General features: G+C 43.8%; 1 protein-coding gene across 1 annotated transcript; it reads left to right on the top strand.

Annotated features, from left to right (window-relative positions):
* Window positions 1–17: 17 nt before the first annotated feature.
* Window positions 18–15,311, top strand: LOC117550391 (PRKR-interacting protein 1 homolog). Its single transcript, XM_034222824.1, has 2 exons — window positions 18–560; window positions 15,279–15,311. Exons 1-2 carry the CDS (start codon window positions 18–20, stop codon window positions 15,309–15,311), a joined length of 576 nt encoding a protein of 191 aa, XP_034078715.1.
* Window positions 15,312–26,594: the final 11,283 nt, after the last annotated feature.

The following is a 26,594-nucleotide window of genomic DNA, read 5'->3' as shown; positions in this document are numbered from 1 at the left end:
CAAGAACGGTTGGAAAGATGGCGGCGCACACGCAGAAGAATAACAAGCCAAGGAAACTTGGAGGAAAGGAGTCGTCGCAGCCTTTGATCATTGCCAAAACTCCGGAGTTCGTCAGGGATGTGATGGGTTCCGGCGCCAGTGAGGGCAGCGGGGAGTTCCACGTTTGTCGGCGCCTCCGACGCGGGGAGTACCAAGGGCGGGACTTTCTGGACAGGATGTCGGAGAAAGTGAATGAGGATATCGAGTGTCTCGATGAAGTGGAGCTGAGCAAACGGGCGGCCGGTGATGGAGCAGCGGGGAGCGGGAGGAAGCGAAAAAGACTGACGCGCAAGATGCGGATGGCAAAGATAGCCGAGAAGGTCCGTCAGGAGAGAGAGCGCATCAGAGAGCAGAACCAGCAGGAGCGCATGGAGAGGAAGAATCAGATCCAGAAGAGAAAGAAAGGGAAGCTTCCTTCTGACTACACGCCCTCCCCTGAGGAAACCAAGCTGCACAAGGGGAAGCAGAAACCTTGTAGGGAAGCCAAGATTTCCAAGACACTGTGCTTCCAGGGGAGAGGGGTAAGGAAATGTCACGGAGGTGATCTCTGGGCTCATAGATCTCGGCCTCCGTTAGGGGTTGTTTAGTTTTTTTTTGTTGAAAAGTGTTCCCCTTTCCCCATGTCTGTCGTTGATTGTGTGCACCTGGTGCCCTGTGTTGTCTCCTCCCCCCTCACCTGTGTCCTGTTGGGTTGATTGGGTTGGGCATTTAGGCTTTGGGGTTTTGCTGTTAGTGAGGCTGGTAGTGTGTGTGAGATCCTGGTGGCTGCAGGCTGTGCCCACGTGAACAGCAGCAGCAGGATTGAGGCTGTGTGTATTGTGTTCATGCTGTAATAAATGCCCACACCGGGTTATATTTGGGACGTGCTGCCTCTGCCTCCTTGCTTAGTCTGGGCCGCTCAATTGTCAGCATCACACATACGTATAAAAAAAATCCTCAGGCCAGCAGGCCACTTAGCAGGCCAGGCCATCGGGAAACCTCCCGGTCCTCCCGATGGCCAGTCCGGGCCTGGACTTGTAAAAGTCTCCTGTTTGAATGTTGAGAGCAGAGGGCTCGTTAACCGAATATTTTCCGTCTATGAGGGATTCTTTTTAACAATGACGGAAAAATCTGAAAGCAGTCCTTCATTTTGACGGATTAGAACAAACTCGGAACAGCGATAAAGTTTCCCCGCAGCGAGGCTCCCGTGTTATGCCATGTTATGCATGCCCTCCAAAAAGGAAATTATACCGTTTACAAACCTTGGCTTTACGCTGTGCGCGCTCCCACGAGGTGCAGTGGTCATGCATAACACGGCGCCCCCACCCCCCCCATTGACAGTTCACAAGCATGCCCCCCCCCCCTCGTCAGAGTTGTGTGAAAGCCGACGGGTAATTCTGGATTTTGATGGAAATGTTACGATCCCGTCCGTCAAAATGACGGGCAGCGAAAAAGTCTAGCGCAACCTCTGGTTGAGAGATAAACTGCTGTGTGTGTGTGTATGTGTGTGTGTGTATGTGTGTGTGCGGTTCAGAAGTGGTCTCAGTGTCCTGGGGGCTGGGGAGGTTTGAATGTCAGTTTCTCTAATAACGGGAATCGGTGAAAAGGTCACCCCAAGTCGCCTGACCACACTGAGGGGACGGTGTGTGTGTTGTTTGCAAAAGCATGTGTGTTTCATATTCTTATTCCAATGTGAAAAGGTGTGTGTGTGTGTGTGTGTGTGTGGGCAGAGAAGGGGGCGTCGGCCAGGCCTGGGGCAGAAATTGATTCCCTGACAAGGAGAGGCCCCCAAGGTCGGCAAGGAAGGGAAGTGGAAGGAGGAGGGAGAGGACAGCAAGAAGATGGAGGCCATATTGGTAGAAGAAGAGGAGAGGAGTTAAAGAATTAGACAACAGAGTGGTGGAGTGATGCCATATATTTAGGCTGACCAGGAAGTCAGCCTCACAAGGGCTCCCTTGACAAAAAGCAATGGGATTTACCCATTGGATTTCCGTTTATTGCAGAAAAAAAGCTTTGTGTCACGTTGATAATCTCCACATATTAACTCCACTTTAGATTTTTTAAGTGTAAATGCATCTGCAATATTTAAGCTTGCGTAATGCCATATACGAACTACAGGATGAGGTTAAGTAGTTTTAATTAGCCACTGGTTTATCAACCGCTGTTTTTATGACACATAGAATGTCAAGGATGAGCAAAGCAGGCAGGACCCAAATGCAGATTTCTCAGAAAAAACACCTTTATTTCAAGGCTAAAATGAAACAAACTAGGACAAAACAGAACTCTCACCCTGTGAACAACGTCCAACTACAACAAGGAACTAACAAAGACTAACAGAAAACACAGAACCTAAATGCACACATGACTAATCAAACAAACAAGAGACAGGTGAGGAGGGAGGAGAAAACACAGGGGCACCAGGTGAACACAATCGGGTAATCAGGGAGGGAAAACAGACAGAAACCAACAGGCAAAACAGGAGGTGAACACTTTACAAAATAGAACAGGAAACCAAAGACAGAAAAAGACAAGACAAAACACAACACAGACAGATCGTGACAGTACCCCCCCCTCAAGGGACGGATCCCAGACCTCCCAAAAAAAGTCCAGCAGGGTGGGTGGAGGGGGACCGGAGGAGGGACACAAAACTAGGGCCAACAGGGTGGGTGGAGGGGGTCTGGAGGACGGGTTTGGGCTGACAGCCCAGGGGCACAGCGGAGGACCCGGAAGGGGTCTCGGGCGGACGGCCCGGGGGCAAGGCAGAGTTCAAAAAGGGGGACTCGGGCGGACGGCCCGGGGGCAAGGCAGAGTTCAAGGATGGGGTCTCGGGCGGACAGCCCGGGGCAAGGCAGAGTTCAAAAAGGGAGACTGGGGGCCGGGCCCGAGGGCGAAGACCGCGGCTCTCAGGAGGCCGGGCTGGAGGGCGAAGACCAGACAGCTCCGGAGGCCGGGCAGGAAAGCGCTGACGGGACAGCTCCAGAGGCCGGGAAGGACCCGGTGTCGGCCGGACAGGAACCGGAACCGGTGGGATAGGCTTCGGCAGGATCCCCAACGGAAGAGGACCAGGAGTTGGCAGGACCCCCGGCGAGACAGGTGACGGCGGGACCTCCAACGGAACAAGACATGGGATTGGCAGGACCCCCGGCAGAAGAGTCGTCGGCGGGACCCCCAACGGGACAGGACACAGGGTTGGCAGGACCCCCGGCAGGAGAGTAGTCGACGGGACCCCCAATGGGACAGGACATGGAGCAGGCAGGAACCCCAGCAGAACCTCCAACGTGACAGGACATAGGGTTGGCAGGACCCCCGGCAGAAGAGTCGTCGGCGGGACCCCCAACGGGACAGGACACAGGGTTGGCAGGACCTCCAGTGGAACCTCCAACGGCACGGACATAGGATTGGCAGGACCCCCGGCAGAGGAGTAGTTGGCGGGGCCTCCAACGGCACAGGACATAGGGTTGGCAAGACCCCCGGCAGAGGAGTAGTCGGCGGGGCCTCCAACGGGACAGGACATATGGAGTTGGCAGGACCCCCAGCGGAACCTTCAACGGACCAGGACATTGGGTAGGGACTTGAGACGTGACTCGAAGGGGGAACTAGGGAGGGGACTCGAGAGGGGACTCGAGAGGAGACTCGAGAGGGGAACCGAGGGGGAACTAGAGAGGGAGACTAGAGGTGGGACTAGAGGAGAGAGGAGGGACTAGAGGAGGAGCTAGAGGAGGGACTAGACGAGGGACTTGAGAAGGAAACTCGAGAGGTGACTCGAGAGGGGACTCGAGAGGGGACTGGAGAGGGGACTAGAGAATTGACTAGGGACTTGAGAAGGGAATTGAGTAGGGACTAGAGATGGGACTAGAGATGGGACTAGAGATGGGACTAGAGAAGGGACTTGGGAAGGGACTAGAGGAGGGACTCGGGAAGGGACCAGAGGAGGGACTAGAGAGGTGATCTGAAAGGAGGCTTGAGAGGGAACTCGAGGGGGAACTTGAGAGGAGACTCGAGAGGTGACTTGAAAGGAGACTCGAGAGGGAACTTGAGAGGAGACTTGAGAGGGAACTCGAGGGGTGACTTGAGAGGGGACTCGAGGGGGAACTTGAGAGGAGACTCAAGAGGTGACTTGAAAGGAGACTCGAGAGGGAACTCGAGAGGGAGCTGGAGATGTGGCTTGAGAGGGGACTTGAGAATGAACTTGAGAGGAAACTTGAGACGGTCGGTTCGCCAACAGAACACGGGGGGCTGGAGTCGGCCTGAATGCCGACAGGGCACGGGGAGCTAGCGTCGGCCGGTTCGCCGACAGGACACGGGGAGCTGGCGTCGGCCGGAGACGAGGGGCTGGAGTCGAAAAATGGCTGCTGGGGCCAGGACTGAGGCTGGAACCATGGCTGCTGGGGACAGAACTGGGGCCGGAACCATGGCTGCTGGGGCCAGAACTGGGGCTGGAACCATGGCTGCAGGGGCCTGAACTGGGGGCTGGGGCCAGAACTGGGGCTGAAACCGTGGCTGCTGGGGCCGAAGCAAGGGTTGACTCCAGACGGAACACACCGATGTGTGTGGTGTCATAATGGGAATTGGGAAGCAGGGAGCCAGCATGGCTGGGGCTAGCAGGCAGGGGATAACACACCGAGAGGAAATCCAAAATTCAGCCAGGTAAGAATTTCACTAAGCCTGGCTTCTCCGTAGCCATCTGGCGCGCCTCTGCCAGAGCTGCCTCTCGCTGCTGAACCCCGGACGCTCCCCTCCATCGATCAGAGCAGTTAGCCAAAAAAAAGGAAAAATCCAATAATTCCTGCTCAAAAGGATCTGCTGGGCCCATTTTGGTTAATTCCTTCTGTCAAGAATGAGCGAAGCAGGCTTTATTTCAAGGCTAAAATGAAACAAACTAGGACAAAACAGAACTCTCACCCTGTGAACAACGTCCAACTACAACAAGGAACTAACAGAAAACACAGAACCTAAATGCACACATGACTAATCAAACAAACAAGAGACAGGTGAGGAGGGAGGAGAAAACACAGGGGCACCAGGTGAACACAATCGGGTAATCAGGGAGGGAAAATAGACATAAACCAACAGGCAAAACAGGAGGTGAACACTTTACAAAATAAAACAGGAAACCAAAGACAGAAAAAGACAAGACAAAACACAACACAGACATAGAAGCTTCAGACATTTAGGATTGGAGTATTTACTGACATATTTTATGTCATACAACAAAACTTAGAAATCTCTTCCACTTGTTTTAACAAAATAACTTATTTCTGGCTTCTAACTACAAAACATGTTAAAACAAATTTGACTTCAGGAAGAGAAAACGGGAATTGCTGAAATGCCAAGACTTTTCCGGGGTTTAGGATTCATTTCTGCACCACTGCATAGAGTAATATAAGTAAACAGTAAAATACAATAATGAGAGGGGAAGGCTGTTAAAGGGAGGGAAAGTGTCAAGGAGGAGGTTATAGGAGATAGAGAGAGAAAAGCATAAAATAAATAAAATAGGAGAAAAAGATTTGTAGACAATGTAAGGAAACAGGTGAAGCAAGGGAGCAGGAGGAGTGTCAAAGGTATGGATGAAGCAGGAGGTGAAGAGAGATGGAGGAGGTGGAAGAGTGTCAAGAGAGAAAGGAGATGAGGAAATAAGACATGGGAGGGGATGAAGAGCAAAGCTAAATAAAGGAGAATATCTGTAATTCTATCAGCCTAAAGACGGCTTAGAAACAGATTTAAACGATTGTTCGGGAAAATTGGTATGTTTTATTTTGCAGTTTCATCATTCTTAATAATTTCAAGGTTTTGAAAGTTATGTAAGATCTTGGATAAGACACTAAAAATGCAAGGGTTTGTTTGTACTTAGCACTTCTGGTTCCAAAAATAGAAACAGCCAAATGCCAAATGTAAGTTTCAAAACAGTAGTCCACACACCAATGTGTAACATCACAGTAACTTAATCTACTTTTTACATAGAAATCTGCTCGGTTTACATACAGTACATGGCCTGGGTCTTGTACTTCCTTCAGCATAAAGTACAGGAGGCACAAAGGAGGGAAATTGCATTAATATTTGAAACGATGAAGCCGTGTGGTCATTAGGCTGGTCTCCTCTGCTTCCATAGCAATACATTAAGCCAAGACAAGCGCCATGTATTTTGCATGGTCTTGTCAAAGCAGAAGATGAATCCTGCTGCGTAATTATGTCCTCCCTTAGAGAAAAAAACGACACAGACACCAGACTGTTGGCTATCCCCCGGGCACACCACTGACCTGATTTGACTTCTAAAGCCTCCACTAACCCGTCTTAGGGAGGGCATGCTTGTTTTCAATGAATAATTGTTATCTGTACTATCCCCACATACTTACACACTACATGACATACACACATTGTGGTGACCGTACCTTCACCTCGTTGGAGATTTTGTCCGAAATCCCCCATGTGGCTGCCCATGCCTGAGCTAAAGACATCGGATCACAGGACAATATTACTGGACAATGTGTTAGATGGCCGCCAAATTTGCCTATGTGTGTGTGTGCGTGTGTGTGTGTGCAATGGCTAGGCCGGGGGAGGTACAATGACATCTAAGGATAAATGGTTAATAGGTCTCAGGGTTCAGTGCTCACTGGTTCATTTCATGTTTTTTTTAGATCCAGATCATGTCAACACACGTGCACCTTGATCACATTTTGTATCACCAATATGGTGTCCGAAGGGAATGTTTAGACGGAAAAAGTCTTAATAATGGCCAAAGCTTTAAGCATTTTAGATAGTGGCAGATGGTGGAAGTCGTTTTGCAACAGGCACCTATAAGGTTTATGGGTAATATTGTCCATAGAGGAAATACTTTTTTCCATCACTACTCGTTGAACGATAATTTCCCCAACTTAAAAGTATATATTGTGTTTTTGTAATCCGTTTAACAATGAACTCTCTTCCTTCCCTCCCTGAGCATCCTAACTTACCCTTGCCCAGATCTGACAAGGTTATGTCCGGCAATGTGCTCAGAGGACTTATTGATTTCCCCTCCAACTTAGCCTCCCTCATGCTTGTTTGCAGCATGGTGCAGGGGATCATACCGACACACTATCACCAAACTGTCTTTCTGTTAAAAAAACAAACATATTTGAGCACTTTTCCGAAAAGTAATGCTCTATTAAATGTCAGGGTTGGGTTTATGGTTCATTCAAACCAAATATGAACGGAAATGGAAAATTCTGGAAATTAAAATCTTAACACACCTGGGGTGGTAACATTGGCATTTAAATGAAGACGTGTGATAAATCATGACGGAAACACATTTGTTACTTAGTCTTAGTTGATATTTGCTAGGTATTTATCTGTTAACTAAAGATTCGCACAAGTATGCCTTTTGATTTTGAGTGTGAATATCAATTCGAAATATTATTTTCCAAAAATAAATATTTTTTCCTGAAAATGTTGGTTAGTGGAAAGTTTTGTTCCCCTATTACATTTGCCATATCAAGCAATTGTTATAACAGACAAGTCATTGCACTAGTATACATTTAAATGCCCTTTGTATGTGGACCATGCCAATGTTTTTCCTTAATACTGCACGCTAAATCATAATAAAAAAATAGGCAGTCCTTGACAGGTAAGCAAGACCATGGGAAGCTGGGTTTCTTAAAAATAATTGATGTAACATGTATGGAATCAAAGTCTTAATTATAAAGAACATATAAAAAGGCACACAGTATTATCTAACGCAGTGGTTCTCAACTGGTCAGGCCTCGGGACCCACTTTTTCCTTTGTCAATAAATTGCGACCCGAAATTTTGAACCACTCAAATCTATTCAACAAAAAATCGTGCGGTAATATATACGCTTTTCAGCATACAATAAGAATTAAAGTGAAGTACAGTGCATATATCCCTTATATCTCTTCACAGAACTAAAGTATGCTTTTAAATAAGGTTTAATGAGATGATGGAATCAAAGCTGAACTATATACTGTAACATAAAAAGGCACACATGCTGAAAACCCAACCCCAGAAGGGGGGTCCCCCACAGGAGATTTTTAGAAATACTAACATATAAACTACGCATTCTGGTACACACTGAGAATAAATAAATACGTCTATTACTACCCGACATATTAATAATATGTTATGCCATTGTTTGTTTTCTCACTTTGTTCTGACATCTGAACGTGCTGCTCCTCACAGAGAGAAGAGCAAATAGGAGATTGAGATTAAATTGTGGATAAGGGTGGATAGCCCCCATTGTTCTGTGACCTGTCAATCATCAAACCGGGGGTCATATTTCATTATGTGTTCATTTTTATCTGAAGTTGTACCCATGGATGTATAAAGAATAGTTCTACCGCAAAGTTATTCTCCGTGGGGACTTCCGGTTTAATTGAGAAGATGATCAATACGCGACAGAGGTTTTCAAAAACCGTTTATGGTCTCCGGTACTTCCAGTCCAACGCCTACTGCATGCACAGCGATAGAAAATTGGGCCTTCAAAATAAGTTTGACTTTTTTCCCAAAAAAAGAATTATTTTGTTTCTATTTTTTTCCTTCACTCACACATCTGCGACCCACTCGAAACGGGTCCGTGACCCACTTTTAGGTTGAGATCCCACCAGTTGAGAACCACTGATCTAGCGTATAAACTAAAAACCATATTATGCTAACCAGCTTTAAAAAAGCCATATGGACTCAACCCAAGGAGTAGGAACAGTATATTTTAGTTTTGTGATCAAATGCTCCCCTAAATGTCACCCTTCTCCCGAAACTTGGCCTGTTTCCATAAGAAAGGGCTTTGCTAATGTGATTGCTGTGGTCATGGGTCTGCACTGATCTCCTTTTTACGAGGGAAAATGAGGTCTGATTGTTGAAGGCGCGTCTTGTGTCGAGGTCCCACAGTGAGATAGACAGACAGACTGACTGGCCGACAGTGGTGAATGAGTGGCAGTGTGCCAAAGCCAATAAGAGGCATCGGTGGGAGTCAGGGGGAGGGGAGACACTCATGTATTATTCATAAATATTCCAATAATGCCCAGACAGTGGAGTGTGAGTACTTATTTAAGTGTGTGATGGTGATTTAAGGTTACACAAATATAAAGCATAATCAGTTGGGCAACTGCTTCTTTACTTTGGGATGTAATTCATAACAACCTTGACATATATGTTTATAGAGCATACACAGCCACACACACTTATTTGCCAATTTTATCAGAGTATTGAGCTTATCACTATCATTGGAAGAGTATTGGACAGTATCTACATTTTGCTCTTTGAGGTAGAAGCCTGCTCAAGCTATTCAAGATAGTTTTCACTAGCAAGGACCAGGCAACAATATGTCAGTTAAAGATTTAATTACATGAGTTATTGAGAGTAGGGATAAAGGGTGAAGAAGGATAAGGGATATCGTCTGGAGGACAAACTGAATTTGAGGCAGAGGCAGAGGGAGAGTCAGGGTGGGGTGTTTGTCTCAGGGCTGTTTCTGTCCATTCTGAAGAATCCATCTGACTAGCCCCAAGAAGGAACCTGGAAACTAGACACAAAGTATGCACCAGTTTATATAGAAAGAGACATGGGGAGACAGGAAGAGAGGATGTAGGGAAGGAGGGATTTGGTGATGAAGGGATGAATGGATAAAGGGAAGTTTGGTGGTAGGGATGAATGGATTTTCAGTCTGTGGCTATACATATGGTTTTATTGTCTCGTGCTTTTACATTGGCTACCCTAAAAAAAAGTAATATCAGAAGACCATTATCCAACAGCCAATTGGTGATCAACTGGGGTCATGCAGATGATTTGCTCTCATCTCTACTCTACAGTTATTTTGACCCACAGCCCAAACTTAAAACATATCATATTACTTGCAATGTATTCTTGTTCAGCTTGCAGATACATGAGTTGTAAAGTATGAATACTAGACAGAAAAGGAGGAAATTCTAGCTAGACCAGACCTTGACTCAATTGTTATGCTAAACTGGGGTCACTTTTTGGAAGAACCACAGTTCCTTCTGATCTCAGATCTGGCCCCTTGTTAACACAGTCTGTCATTATCATAATCAACTAGCACAGCTCTCTGGCTTCTGGTCTGCAATCAGCTACATCAAGGAATCTTTAAGGAGGGAGACTGAAGCGTTCAACATAGAACTAGATTTCATTTATATTCCTTCATGTACATCATTCTGAAAACATTTTACATTGTTGCTCTTATGCATGTATAGGCATTAAGACAGTGTGGTACAAGTAGAAACAGCAGAGCTCCATTCAACTCTCTCGGAGTTAATGTACAAGGGAACTAATTGTGATTGATTTAAAGGGAATGTTGTTTATTATTACTAACCTGATTTTTCAGCTTAATAACTAAGCCAACTGTTGTATCTTAAGTTGATACTGTATGTCGACCTTGGCAACTTAAGTTTCTCACCTGTCATGTCAACAACAATTTTAAAGGACTTTGTTTAAAGACAAGCTAAAGTTAGAAACAACCATGATGTAATTGAACCTCTAAGTGCATGTCAACAATAGCAACATCATGGACTATAATATCCCTCACCATCATTGTCAGAATGTTGGCTTATTAAAAAGCATGTTGACAGGAATGTTTGTAAGTGTGTTGTCCTTTTAATTACACATGGGACTGCAAGGCTATATTTCATTTCACAAGCAGGCCCTAAGTCTGCTGTGCTTCCATATTTTAATTTGTGTATGGAAGTGTAGGTGGTGTCTGGTCTGAATACAAGGGACCTTTAATGAGTTAAGGGACCCTACCACATCTTTCCCAGACACACACTGACCTTTCAGCCCAGACGGGGCAAAGAGGAGGTGTGTGTTTGCGTGTGAGTGTGGGCAAGATGGAGAAGACCGAGAATGTGTCAGAATGTGTTTACATTTAATGAATTCATTGGTGCCAGTTAACCCAGACCAGTTAACGCTCTCTAGCAGCAGTTTGGTTCTTTTTTGCTAATGTTGTGAGACACTCTAAATGTTTTATCCCATATATATATATATGGTTTTATTAATAAAAGGGGTTGTATTCACTTAAGGATTCATTCAAAATCTCATGCTTTTTCTTAGAATGCTATTCCGAACCATAGTGCAGGTGCTCAAGCAACTAAGTTGAACAAATGATATACACTTTATCCAAAATAATATTAGCAAATGAAAGTTTTGATTACATCTTATGAACTGTTTTAGCAGAGAACGTCTCTGTTTTTGTTAAATGTTGTATTCGTGTTTAAATGTTTTAGTATTTTTAGTCCATTGAGATTTGCATATTGGCAAAAATAAAGACAAAAGAAACAGTACACATACTAAATGTACGTAATATCAAGATTGCTTTTTCAATCTGTGATTATAAATATATTGTTTAACTGTCAACTTCTATGATGTATGTATTAAATAAATGAAATGACAATCAAATCCATCCAAAAGTTCACAACGGATACCCGTGAAAAAAATGAAGCAAATACAATATTGAAAACAATTAAATAAAAAACGTAATTTTTTTAAAAATCCACACTACCCTTTCCTATAGAAAATCTGAAAAATATTGACTTTTTGAGGCCTTACACTGATGTCACCGTGTCATGTCGCATCAAAAGTAGTAGCCAAAACAATAGACAATGCATCATCATCACAAGTGCCTATGTATTCAGTCTGCAGGTCTGAATGCTCTCAGCATGGCTCTCCTCCCTTAAATGGAGCAGGGGAGAGCCGGCTTCCACACCCTCCCTCCATCCCTCCACTCCCTCTTTCTTTCTCAATGTGAAACGCCTCGAGCATCCACGGCGCAGAACGGTCTCTAATCAATTTGTCTGTGAAGGCGCAGCGTCACACTCAGAGTACCACAATGCATTTCTCTGTCTCTTAGTGACATTGCACCCCAACCCAGAACACCTTAGGGAGCTGAGAGAATCCTCTGCTGGGATAAAGAATGGGATGACCCCTGAATCAAAAAACAACAACATCAACAACAACAATATAACTGTAATTATGACAAATATCACAGACAGTGCATACTACTTCAACATGACAGTAACAAAAGTGTCAGTACAACTGTTGCTACTATTAAGACACTGTAATAATACAATTTACTACCTTTGCGGTTACAGATTTCCAAATCAAATAATTTGAATGACATTTTTTTACAGGAATTTCATTTGATGTGTATATATATATCATTCTTTTTAAAATGTATTTCCGTGGATGCTTTTTTTAATTGTTTTAAATATGTTTATATTTATCTATTTAACTTAACTTTGATTTTAATATCTTAGCCTATGTGTTGTATTTAACTGTCATTCTGCACTATCCCTTAGCTGTAAGAAAATATCATTTCACAGGACAAATAAGGGATTTATATATTTTTATTTCGGATAATACAACTTTTTGAAAGGATTAGGTAATAAAAAAAAGGAGTCAAATCAAAAACAGAGACTAATTTATCAACACATTTGCTTCCACCCATACCAAACTGTCCTTTGGCGTTGTTACATGTGTGTGTGAGTGCAGGGTCAATGAGTAATTACAATGCGGCTGTAGCAGCTCTTTAACAGAATGTTACCTCAACACACTGCTGCTGATCTATGGTGGTGCCATGCTGAGTTACACAAAGCCAACACTGACCTGCTGTTTACAGCCTGACCCAGCATCTGTATGCTTCTGTTTGCTGCCACCCGCCGTGTGTGTGTGTGTGTGTGTGTGTGTGTGTGTGTGTGTGTGTGTGTGTGTGTGTGTGTGTGTGTGTGTGTGTTTGAGTGGAAATGTCCCAACCACACATGATGGGTAGTATCTCCTGTTTCACAGCAAGGTCACAAACAGATAGAAGAACAGAGTTGGGAGGGTCACTTTAAAAATGTATTCTGTAACAATAACGTGTTACCTTTAGAAAAAAAGAAGATACACGTTTGCACTAACACACACATACACACACACACACACACACACACACACACACACACACACACACACACACACACACACACACACACACACACACACACACACATGTCATTGTCATACATGCACACAAGGTGTTTCACACATTTCCAATTCACTCCATTCACAGAGCAGTTCAGGCAGCTCAAATGGATACGTGGGTAACTGGCCGAGCAGTTGATCAAAGCTCCACTACAGCATGGTGTGTGGCGTCGGTGGCAAAATGTGGCTCGGTGCACTTCAGAGGTAAAGCTCTGTAGCGGGCGGACAAGAGATCCACAGGTACATGAGTCCTTTTGCAAAGTTCCCCATTGTAAATATAAAATAATTGTATTTTTTCATTTATTTTTGCATTTCTTTCCTTCTAAGACTGCTGTGTCCATAAACCACATTTCTAAGTTTGCAATATATCCTGTGTCCATTCACTTCTATTCATTTCCAGTTTGCCAGCTTGCAGGCTTTAAAATTAAACACATTTTTAAAACTCGGGTTTGCTCCTTCATGGTAAAAGGCACTCTTACATTAAAGACTGAAAGCATACAATTAGTTCCAATTCTGCCCAATTTCCTACTTTATTTTCATCAAAGTAATAATTGTGGTTAGTAAATAAGGGCCTTGGAAAGCTTCAAACCAAGAGCTTGTCAGATTAACCATGGATATTTCTAATATGTTGGTAGCTGCAAATCTTTGTTCGTAAAATCACATCAACAAAGTAATCGTGTATGCTGCTAGGTGAGGCTTGAAGGCGGGTTTTATATTCCTTATGTGTATATAAAAGAAAAGTCCAATTTTTCATGCACATTGTCTGTTATTTTATTTATAGGTGCTGTTAAATGCAGGTGTTATACAGCAGCACACAGGACTGGGTCAGGATCTGCACACTTTTCTAAGGCTGGTTTTAACCTACTTAGGTGCAAGATACAGGACAGGGTAATATGACCAGTTCTTTTTAGATCCTTTATTTTAAAAAGGACATGTTGTGCTCATTTTCAGGTTCACATTACCTTTACTGTGACATGTCTCCATGCTTTAATGTTCGGTAGGGAGGGGGAACTTTTAGCCTTTGCTGACCACGTACACTGTCACTCTCGCTGAGTTTCATAATTGTAAGTGTTTTGTCAGTACATTTGAAATGACTAGGTTAGCTACGTTAGCCAGCTAGTTTACAGTAGATCTGCAATAATATTGGAAGGAATTATGCGATCACATTGTTTATATAAGCCCATACAACTTACATTTTAGAGAGTGACATTTCAAGTGACAGTGATTGTTGGCCTTCTTCATAATGCTGTCAACAAGCTGTGTGCATCACTTCTTAGTGTCCTCATGTATTGTTTTGAGCATTTTGTGTTTGCAGCGTATGGTTTATGCACTGCTTCTAGTAAGCGCTGCGCATGTGTTGTCAATATTGTGAAGATTTTGCATGTTCTTTGGCACTTTTGTGTTTCCATGTTTGCATTGTTTTTGAAAGTGCAGCCATTTCTAATAATAACTGTTTTGAGCCGTTTTAGCGCCTTTGCCTCTGTTGGCCACCGCACATTTATATGCAGAAAAAAAACATATAACAAACAACAGGAAAAGCATAAAAGGGCCCCTTTAAACACTGATCATTGCAATAACACACTCTTTAGAGATGTGACTGCCAAAGGGATGGAGAGAGTGATACCGATAGACACCGAGACAGAGACTGAAGAAAATGTTAAAGATAGAAGTGACAGGGAGAGACTCAGAAAAAGGGGGGATGAAGTGAAAGAAAGAAAGACAAGAGGGGGTAGAGTGAGGAGCCTTTAATTGCTTGGAGGGAGCATGACAATTGAGAGGGGAGTAGAGGGAGGAAAATCTCCAACAGTATTGATCAGTCCAGCTCTTCCATTTCAGTTGCCCCCAACCCCCCCCCTGCGTCTCCCCCTTCACCCAATTTGCACCCGTAATTTAGATTGGAGTGTGTTTGTGTTGGTGTGTGTGTGTGCATATGTGTGTACGTTGAGGTCATTTTGCACACTGTTTGTCCTTCACTTTGTGCCTACATCTCTTTTGTATTCATTTACTTGTTAATGCACCTGTCTATCACGTGTCAATGCAGAGGATCCTGAGGTATCGCCAGACAGTGCGACAAACAGAGTGGACACTCACTGTGTGCGTGTGTGTGTGTGTGTGTGTGTGTGTGTGTGTGTGTGTGTGTGTGTGTGTGTGTGGGGGGTGTTCATAGATTTGTTTTTTTCTTACATCAAGAGCGAAATTGTACTGTGTAATGACCTAACTTAATGTATGTGTGTGAAATTAGATGTTTTTGGGGCCATGTGATGCAGTGTGTATCTGTGAATGTGTGTTATCTGAACGTGTGTGTAGCAGGTGACGGGCATGGTGGTGTCGGTGGGGGGGTAACCTTCCTGATCGATTCTCTTTCTCCCTTTGGAGTGACCCCACACCTCCTCCTGCGCCTCCTCCTGAGCCTAATGAGAGGCTCCTCATCATGGGACCAACACACACACTTACACACACTCAAAAAACCCTATACACGAAAAACAACTATGAATTAGAAAATCATAAACAGCATGTATGTGTGCATGCTCTGACAGAAATCTATAAATATGCTTAGATATACCATAATGAAGCTCACACACACACACACACACACACACACACACACACACACACACACACACACACACACACAACACACACACACACACACAACACACACACACACACACACACACACACACACACACACACACACACACACACACACACACACACACACACACATTCACTGTCTCTGCAGGGGGGTCAACGTCAAGGCTACGACCTTCCACCCCTGTCTCAGCCCCAGACTGAATCGATTCCTAATCAGACAGACCCCCCCTCACCCGCTATGAGCCCCCCTCCCTACACACAATGACCAGAGCCCTGCTGGTTGTGAGGGACCACCAGAAACGTAAAAGACTGCGGCCGTGACATGGATGTATAAAGAGAACTGAATACAGCGTTGTATTCATTCATTCCTATAAAAGTTGCTCGGTGCCGCATGAAGCCTAAAAGTCCTGAGTCTTATACATACAGTATACAAATAATCGTATGTGGGCCCATAGCATGCACACTTGCATTTTTCTTTAGCCCTTCCTCCAATTCTGGTGGTCTCGGCCCAGTCAAATGAATGAGTGGTGCAGTAATGAGTCCTAAAACCTGGAGACATGGAAAAGTCTTAGGATGTTACCATTTCAGGTTCCCTTGTCCCGAAGTCAATGTTTTTTTTAACAAGTTTCTGATTAGGAGCCTGACTTAAGGTCTGTAGTAAAAAAAGCTTACAAGACTCACGTTTTATGCTACGATATAAAATACGCCAGGAAATACTCCACTCGTTAATGTCCGAAGATTCTCTGTGTCATAAAGGTGGCCGTTGCTAACAAGTGACTAAGTGAGACATAAGTAAAGTCCACACGAGTCCACCTTTACCTTATCGGTGGTGGTGGGCATTGATGCGACTGTGATTCAGTTTACGCTTCAAAATGTGCTGTTTAATATATGGAGATTATCCAGCTGAACAAAACATGTTGAGTATCATAAACTTGTGTTGGCCACAAAGCATTTTCTGTAATTTACCAAATTCCAATGGGGAGCCATTGGATGCTAACTTCCGGGTCGTCCAACAAAAAGACGTCATCACTGCCCACTCTTTGGAGAGAGAAAACTAGGCAGGATAGTAAAACACCTAAATCCAACAGACGGGTACAGTTTGCTGTTAGCATGTTAACTAAATGCCATGAGGCGTCTCCACTCTTTCTCCCTAGGCCTATAGCTTGAATTCATATAATTCTTAAATTCAAAATGCCAAAATGTTTCTTATCTATAGGTTTTTCTATACACAATATATTGCACACAGGTATTATTGCTGATAGTACTTAAAAAACACAACACTATATATTTAAAGGATGACAGTTATGTCTGAGGGGTGAGGAATGAAATAATGGTCCCAGCCCCCTCTCATCAGTGAGGATAATCCTAGTGTCATTTTGGCCATGTATGTTGTAGTGTGTTGGTCACTAATGCCCAATGTACAGCAGACATGGTTTAAGGCAATTCTTAGAAATGTAGAGAAAATACAGTAGTGCTTGCTTCTTTGTGTCCAGTACCCGAACCCTAACCCTTTTAATAATGTCAAATCGGTAAAACTATTATATCAAATAATCAAATGTATGGACAACGCAGCAGGACTGCATTAGGCCTTTAACACAGTATATTGTAGCATGCTTGTACCATGCCGGGTGTTGTGAGCTGAGCGCTACAAAGAGTGATTTATTCCCACTGAAAAAAAGCCCCGTTCCATATTGAGCACCTTTCATCAGCCTCTTTAAAACACTTTGGCCCTGTTAAACCATGCAGTACCTGACCGCGCTGCTCAAACTGTTTATTTGACTTGCCGCTGAGAGTACTGCTGTGTGTGTGTGTGTGTGTGTGTGTGTGTGTGTGTGTGTGTGTGTGTGTGTGTGTGTGTGTGTGTTCATACTGGCGTTAGACCTTGCTTCCTTCCATCCTGTTAAAGGGGACGGGGTCCCTTTGCCCACCAACGCTTTCCTCCTCTGGGATTGCAGTTTCAGTGTGTGTGTGTGTTTGTGTGTGTGTGTGTGTGTGTGTGTGTGTGTGTGTGTGTGTGTGTGTGTGTGTGTGTGTGTGTGTGTGTGTGTGTGTGTGTGTGTGTGTGTGTGTGTGCTCTTGACACTTGGCTGAGCAGGGTGGTCCTAGAGGACTAGTCTATCGGTCTACTTCCTGATTCTCAGAAACACACACACACACACCTGCAACATCACACTAGCCAAGCACACTCAATATAACCCAAACACACTGGCTGACCCTCTCTTTTTTTCACACCCGTCCTTCCCTTCTCTGTTATCTTTTCTGCAGTTTACCAGTTTTTTTCTTGCCCCTTCTCGATTACTAAATGATGCAGTTACTTTGCTTTCTCACAAACACACACACTCTCATTGTCTGTCTCTTCCTTACACACTCAAACAAACAAACACACCGAGTGAATTGGGTGTGTGTGTAGGAGCACGGGGATGGTTTCAATATTGCATCATTGGGATGCGGCACGGCTGTGTTTGGGGTCAGAGAGCTATCATGTTGCCAATCAGCAAGGCAGCTCAGAGCCCTCATCAGCTTTTGATTGCATTTAGAATGGCTAATTAAATAAAATATGACATTATGTAAATGTCTGTGTCTCTGCCATATGGCCCAAGGCGCTGGCCCCCCACCCCCACCCCCGCCCCGCCCGCCTGCAGCACACCAGGGGCAACCTGTGCTCTCCATACGTGTGTGTGGATGCGTGTCCGTCCACATTGTGTGTGAAAGAGATTGAAGTGAGTGAGTGATGGTGCATTAACAAAATAAGGGCTTTTCAAGATGGTATCTCACAAGTTTACCTTTTTTATTTTACAAATAGGGTTTCTGACAGGTCTGAATTAAAGGTGCACTTGAATTTGTACAAAAGTATTCAGGCTTTCCCCTCTCTTGGCTTAAACTAACCTGAAATAGCCCTAAACGGGGTTGTTCCTTTCCTGTAATGGTCTGCAAAGGCTAAAATCCCAAAGTTCCCTCCAGGGGGAATTTCTCTCCCACACACTCCCCCCCTGCCTGAAACGCCTCCATTGGACTCCTTTGTTTCACTATGTCACACTGGCGTTTCTATTGGCTAGCATTTCAACACATTGTACTTAAGTTAAGTTAAAGCCTTTTATTGTCCTTATACACAAAGTATAACGAGATTCAGAGTGCAACTCTTTCCCTGTGTGCAAAAAATACAAAACATAACACTAAAAAACACGGCAATAGGACAGACAACATAAACAATCATACTGGGGAATAAATAGTTAAAGATATTGATATAAAAATAGTAAATAAAGTGCATTACAAGTGTGTGTATGTGTGAGAATGGTTACGGTTATTGCATTATGTGTGGTGGTTAAGCAGCCTTGACGGCCCAGGGGTAGAAACTGTTTTTGAGTCTGTTTGTCCATGACTTGAAGCTCCTGTATCTCCTCCCAGAAGAGAGAACAGTCTGTGACCTGGGTGAGAGCAGTCCTTTATTATGTTGTTAGCTCTGCTGAGGCAGCGGGAGGTGGAGATGTGTTCCAGAGAGGGCAGGGGGCAGCCGATGGTTTTCTCTGCCATCCTGATCACTCTCTGCAGGGCTTTCTGATAGGCTAAGGGCTGGGACATCTCTTAGCGTTTGACCAATTACAACAGAGCCGGCCAGCTAACCAATCACAGCAGACTGGGCTCTGGTTTCAGACAGAGGGTGAAAAGAGGTGCTGCAGCACAGGCAGTATGAGAATTTATTTTTATTTTTCAACATTAAAGCATGGAGACATGTCACAGTAGAGGCACTAAATACAAATATGACCCTGAAAATGAGCGTTATGTGTCCTTTTTTAAAAGTTGGGGTTGGCAAAAGCACAGTCTGTACCTGTATAAAGGAGCAAATGCATTTTTTGATTGCTTGATTATAAGCAATTATATTGGATTTACCAGCTACGATTTAACCATGCACAGGGCCCTCCCTACAGGCCAATCACGCAGGCTGCATGGGGCCACGCCTTGCGCAGGGGGCCCCGCCCAGAGGGCCTCAGCTGCTGTGCGCAGTTCTCCGCTCAGTTCTCCGCGCCATCCCCCCCCCCTTACCTCTCGCTGACACGCGAGAGGTGACAAGGGGAGCACGTCTGTAACCCGACACCATTGCAATGAATCGACATCTGACCAATCACGGCTTTGATACGGCCACTAGTGCAGGTGAAGAGATGTCGGTGAAAAGACAGTTTCAGTCCGGAGCAAGCAAGAGGGGAAAAAAACAAAACATGAAGAAACTAGAGCATCACTCGAAGGTGGGTTATTGTTTGAGTCAAATGTACAAGGTGACCACCTGCCCCTAATCACCAGTCGCCACTGGGTAAGGCAGACAACATGTTTTTGTTAGATTTGAGGGAACTGAACCTTTCAGACTGAATAGTCTGCCCCTCCACGTGAGGTCGGCCCAGACACTAGGGGTTTTTCAATCTACACTAAAAACACACTTTTTCTCTCTGGCCTTCTAGTCAGAGCGGAGCATGACACCTGACTATTCCCTGTGTTATTGTTTTTTATATTTCTGTTGTAAATGATTGTCTTTCATTGTGATTGTAGTAATGTGTTTTTATTACAAGTACAGCACTTTGGCTCGACCAAAAATCGCTTTTAAATGTGCTTTATAAATAAAACTTGATTTGATTTTGATTTGATTTGATTTCAAATAATTTAAATCCAACTACTGTAAGATTCAAGGCAAAATTCATGCAGATCGGATTAAGGTGTTCTTCCAGACAATTTCTTAAAGAATAAACATTTTTTATTGTTGTTCTTGGAAGCATTGAACTTGAAAGTCTGACTGATTTGTCCGTACAGTGCTGGAGGCAAACGTTTTTTCACTGATAATGTTTCAGAAAAACCTCTAATATCTTTGCTCTAACATGTCCACCTCCAACAATATGTGATATACGGAACCATTTTATTTCTTCAAAAGTGAAGTGCTCCTGAGCTTTTCAGTCAAGAACCATCTTCACCATTTTACCTTCCTTCTTTATTTGCCAGTTTGCAGGTTAGTACATCTGACTTTGCCTGGATATGGTATGAGTGCATTTATGTCTGTGTGTATTTGTGTGTCCCCGGGGGGTTTCTTTCTGCCTGTCCCAGTGATAAGGCGTAGGGAGCAGGCCCAGTGTTACCAGGCCAGTCACACATAGAGATAGGAGCAGATAACATTCACTGGAAGAACGGCTGCAGGCTCGACACAGCCCTGAACACAATCCAGAATACAGTGTGTGTTTAGTAGCCATTGTGTGTGTGTTTGTGCAGACATATAGGCCTATAAACTGTGTACATCTGTGTGTCTGGGAGCAATCTTTTGCACATGGGTCTGTGAGCGTGCCTCCCTACTAAAAAAAAAAAGAAGAGTTTTAAAGAACTCCTTTGTGGTTTGGGCCGCTATGCTACACTGTTCCACTGATTCTGACTGCTAGAGGCTTCATACGAGTTATGGTTTGGTAATGTGGATTTCCTTATTTTTTAACACATTTTCCAAGGGACATTTTACGAGCACTATGCTTTCCTTCAACACCGTCATATTCCAGGACACACTTAAATATTTTACATATTTTACGACTTGTGCTTAGGCCGTGATTCAAAAAACCAAAAATATTTTATAATGTTTAAGAAAATGTGCTACTGTATAGGGAAATATTCCATTCAAATGCGCTTTTGGTGTGTGCTGTTACTGTACTGCAGTGTTGGGCAGCATGACAGTCATGTGGCGATTTGTATCTGACAGGTTAGAGATAGGCAGCTAACATGCCAAAAAAAAGCAACTGTAGTAGGCTACTGTAAGCCTACATGTACAGAAATAATCACTTTGGTTGTATTCAGTTTGGAGTGTGAGTAAAGTCCCTAAGGCTAAGCTATATGTTGGTGGTCAGTAAGTATTTCAAAACATTTTGAGAAAGGGTTAGCTTTTCTGTGAGCTATAGTCATTTATTCGTGAATTTTCAAATATGTGTTCTTGCACTTATGCCGTTCTACATCTGGACCTGTCTGAGTCCAAACCTTGTAGTGTTAAACTAATGAACTGGCTGTTTCTTCCAATGGTCACATGGCAAACCTCCTGGTCATCACAAGACTCAGGGAAGATTTTAGTTATGTGATGTTAAACCACAAATCATCAAGTTTAAATGACATTTCCCGTAACTTCCAGTCTTTATGATAATCTAGATTGCTATCTAGCTCCAGCTTTGTAGTTAACAGAATAAACTTGGTCTCAATCTTCTCATGTAACACTTTGCAAGAAAGCTAATTCCCCTGAATGTTGACTTATTTGGTTAAATCAAATGTTAGTGTCATGAGAGTGTAGACTCTTTGGAGAGTTGTTGGTGGAAGATTTTTAGAACCTCCAGCGTGTACCAGTGTTGATAGGGGGGCCGAGGGGATGAAACTGCATACAGGGACTAGCCAGCAATCAACCCTGGTCTTCCGCATGGGGACCAGGCCCAATAATGTGACACGCCAGCTCTACCAAGAGCGCTATACGGTGCCCTTAAGCTCTCATTGACAGAGATAGGCTAAGTGACCAAAGCTTATGTCATTTCCCTTTATCGATTCCTCCTTGATGCATTTAGGGTTACAGTATGATTGGTAAGAATTTGAACTTTCCAATCTGATCCGTTGATATCTTCATCCCACTGTCCTAAAGCAGTGCATGACAGCTTGGAGGATGAGAAGCCTTTGTATGTTACACATCTGCTGTCTGTCTCTCTCTGTCCAACGCCTCTTTTTCCTTTCACCACTTTTTGTTTTTCTAATTTCCCATAACTCAAAGTCTCCCTCTCTCCCTCCTCTTTGTCCATGCACCATAACCAGACCGCAGAAGGGGCTGCTGCAGAGCGAGAAAGGTTGTGGTTGGCACACATACGCCCAGAGGGGCCCAGGCCTGTCAGCTCAGTAGCCCCACATCTGGAGCCTCCCGCTGGGCCATCAGCCTCCCTCCTGCCCTCCTCCTCCACCACCACCACCGCTCCCCGGAGAGCACTGAGCATACATACCACACAGACACACACACACACACACACACACACACACACACACACACACACACGCACGCACGCACGCACGCACGCACACACACACTTTTTGTACCAACACATGCATGCACAACAAAATAAATAACAATATGCACACATAAAGGCATGCATGCACAGAAACATACACACACCCAAACACCCACTCACTCACACAATTTACAAGCACACACATTAAACTCTAAAACATTATGCTAATCTACAGCCGGCGGCGGAGGATGGCACTCTGCTCGGCCTCATGCCAAAGTCCCTTTCATTTTTATAAGATTAACCATGAGGAAGGACAGAGAGTCAAAGAGAGACAGATTCCGTTCGGAGAGAATTTGAATGGACAGCAACACCTCTCTCACTCCGATGCTCCAGAACACACAGAAACATCCACTTGTATAAATACCAATGATGACACCATTTGACAGAAGAGTTAAACAACCAGGCCAGACTTTATACCCTGCATCACTAGACACATCTGCCGGTAGCACGAATAATAAAAGGCAGTATTTAGCTCATGATTGGGGGTTTGAGTGATATTGATTTTTGAAAGCCATAACCAAAATATCCCAGAACAGTCAGAAAATACCCAGGAGGATATTACTTGTACTATGCAGCAGCGGAAACTTTCTTGTTATTGTGCTTCATTTACTTTGTACCTTTCACCGTCACTCTAAAGAGAGTTTGTCTGAATCATCTGTAAACCTTTAAATACGTTTATGTCCAGAACATATACTGAACCCAAACTTACCAATTCCGTACTACAAACTAAGTCTTCGTAGGACTCGACTATGCAGTGTGGTTTCACTGGAAAAAAGACAACAGTGTAAGTATCTCAAATAAATGCTCTAAAAGGCAATATCTATCTAATCTACATTTTGGCTGGATAAAAACCAACTCGGCAATACGTCCAGGGGCTCCTTGACTTCTCAAATCAACATATCTATTTGGGAATGGCTTCTATGGGTACTATTGAGTCTAATTTCGTCTTCAATCAATCAATTAATCAATCAATCAAAATACTTTATTAATCCCAGGGAGAAATTCGTTTTCCTGACAGTTGGCGAAGCTGAACGGTCCGGAAACCATCAAAGGAAACGTTGGAAACTTTGTTGATGGAAAAGTTCTTGATGGAAACGTTTTCCGAACAGTCCGGAAGCCATCTATGCAAACAATGTTGTCAGATATATCCTGGTGCAGCAATTTATTTCTTAAAGCACATTAAACTACACTACAGATATTCCATTTGACTCCTAGCTGACGCTGTTAGCTTGTCCATTCCATTAGCCAGGGATCTGACGTTGCCCATGATGGATTGAAAAGCTGATTTTACAAGCAATTGCGTTCATGTGTGATGATCATAGTCCCCAAAGTATAAACGTGGCTTTCACTGTATGAAATGACCTGTTATGTCCTCTAGAATAATCACAGCCACATGAAGCTTTAAAAACATACACTGGAGATCAAAAGCAAAAGACGGCTTTCCTAGGTATTTATGATAAGAAGGTTTTCGAGAAGTTTCACAAAAAATACAGAACTGTCCAAATGTCACCAAAGATAAGCACACTACTGAGACAGAATGGCAATGTGAATTACTGTATATTAGAAATATTGTCAATAAAGTATAAAACATAATTCGATAACAATTCTCTGTCTGTTATTGCGGTCAAACCTATGTTCACCGCGGTGCATGAAGAGCAGAGAGTGCAAGCCGGGGGCCTGAGCGCACTAACTCATTGCCAGTCAGAGTGGCATTGTGTGATGATAATAAGGATAACTTCCTCCAGGATAATGGAGCCGGAGCATATTCAGGCCTCCGTGTGCGCCGTCCCCTAGGATGGCCCTGTCTGCTGTGAATATTCTGCATTTAAATGGTCCATTAGAAGCCAAACAAACACAGACAGGCCTCCATACTAATGACCGACGGGGTCCAGGGGTGAGGCAGGGCACCCGCCATGTCTGAGTGAGTGTGTGGTGTGTGGTGTGTGTGTGTGTGTGTGTGTGTGTGTGTGTGTGTGTGTGTGTGTGTGTGTGTGTGTGTGTGTGTGTGTGTGTGTGTGTGTGTGTGTGTGTGTGTGTGTGTGTGTGTGTGTGTGTGTTGTGTGTGTGTGTGTGTGTGTGTGTGTGTGTGTGTGTGTGTGTGTGTGTGTGTGTGGGAGAGACAGCATTTGTGTTGATGTTGGAACCAGTCAGACAGGGAGAGTTTGAGTGTGTCTTGGACTGGGAGGATGATTGTGTGTGACATGGGTCAGAAGGGTATGGCGGGGGGTAGGGTGATGGAGAGTATGGGCTCTTTGGCCAGGGGGGAATCCTCTTCTCAATCCCAATGGGTTTCCATTTGCATGTCTGTCCCATGTGTGTGTGTGTGTGTGTGTATGCATATTCTCACGTTATCCATCTTCTGAATAATATGTCTTTGTTGGGTTGCATGCATTTCTGTGTGCACATGTGCATATTGCCTGTCATATTGTCATGTGCAAAAGTTCATGTCCATATTCACTTGAGTGCATGTGTGTGTGTGTGTGTGTGTGTGTGTGACGTGGAGTTGCAGGGGTTATTCTAATAAGTTGTGGGCCCCGGGCCCTGGTCAGCCCTTTGCTCGTTATCATTATTAATATTTGAGGAGAAGCCTGTGCAGGGCGGACAGATGCCCTCTTCTCTCAGCTCCTCATAAAATATGACAGGACACATCCCCTCGCCCCCTCACCTCGCTGCTGTTTATCAACATATGAAGACTGAGGTGTCTTAACTGGGAAATGAGGTTTGGATTGTATTTTTGACGGATAGGGCCAAGATCACAAACAACACCACTGAGGATCTGAATTTTGTTGGCGTGGTGCATTCAGATGAAACACAAAGACCCGTTCTGGCCCACTTTATTATATTCAATGATTTGTACTGTCTGTGCAGTCCTGGTTTATCAGTGGGTTTAAACTGTAACTAGTCAGCAACATACTTGGGAATTATTTGGGCAGATAATATGGCCAGCATCTTAAACATTGTAAAATGAGACATCAGGGAAACATGGTCCATCACCTTTAAGCACCGAGTATCATTGAGGCAAACAGTCTGTCTCTTCTCGTCTTACCAAAATCCTGAGCTTTGTCCCTCAAGTGCAACAGCTTGAACCAGGATGGAGCCATCAGTCCTGTTGCTGGGTTAGCCCAACCCCCAGGAAGTGAGCCGGGCATTGAAGCAAATCTTCAAATAGGCTAAATGGTTGAATCTAAAACTCTATATTAGATTCTGTTGGTTTCTGTCAGAGTGTAAATAAACCAACCCACTGCTATAATCACACTCTCGACCTTGTTCTGACTTATGGTATTGAAATTGAGCAACTATTAGTCGAATCGCATAATCCTGCTTTATCCGACCATTTCTTAGTAACTTTTGAAGTACTGTTACTAGACTACAAAGTATTAGTCAAAAGCTCCTGCAGCAGAAACCTATCTGTTAGTGCTATAGCCAAATTTAAGGAAGAGATTTCACCAATACTTAACTCGATAGCATGTCTGCATGTAAGGGAAAATTGATCATGTTGTTGATAGTGCTACAGATGCGCTGCGAATAAAATTAGACTCTGTTGCTCCTTTGAAAAAGCCACAGCTCAATTGAGCCTTCTATTCCCATAGCACTCAGTAGTAATGATTTGATGTGCTTTTTTAACGATAAAATTGTTACTCTTAGAAACAAAATGAATGACCTCTTGCCTTTGACCAGTATAGTGTTATCAACAGCTCCCGGAAACGTAAGTTCTAATATTACACTAGATAGTAAACTAGAATGCTTTTCAGCCATTAACCTTGAACAATTAAATTCAATGATTCTCTCTTCTAAACCAGTGATTCTCAAACTTTTTTCAATAATGTACCCCCTTTGAAAAAAAAATGCAACCATGTACCCCCTGATCAGCGCAAAAACAATTTGTTAGGGAAGAAATGCCTATATAAAGAGGTACGGTGCTGCACCATCGGTGTCTGATTTATTAAAACAACAACCTTGTAACTGAGAAACACTTAAATGC

This window comes from Gymnodraco acuticeps, unplaced genomic scaffold, assembly GCF_902827175.1.
Source record: "Gymnodraco acuticeps unplaced genomic scaffold, fGymAcu1.1, whole genome shotgun sequence".
Classification (NCBI taxonomy): domain Eukaryota; kingdom Metazoa; phylum Chordata; class Actinopteri; order Perciformes; family Bathydraconidae; genus Gymnodraco; species Gymnodraco acuticeps.
This window is presented reverse-complemented; position numbering and strand designations above follow the sequence as displayed.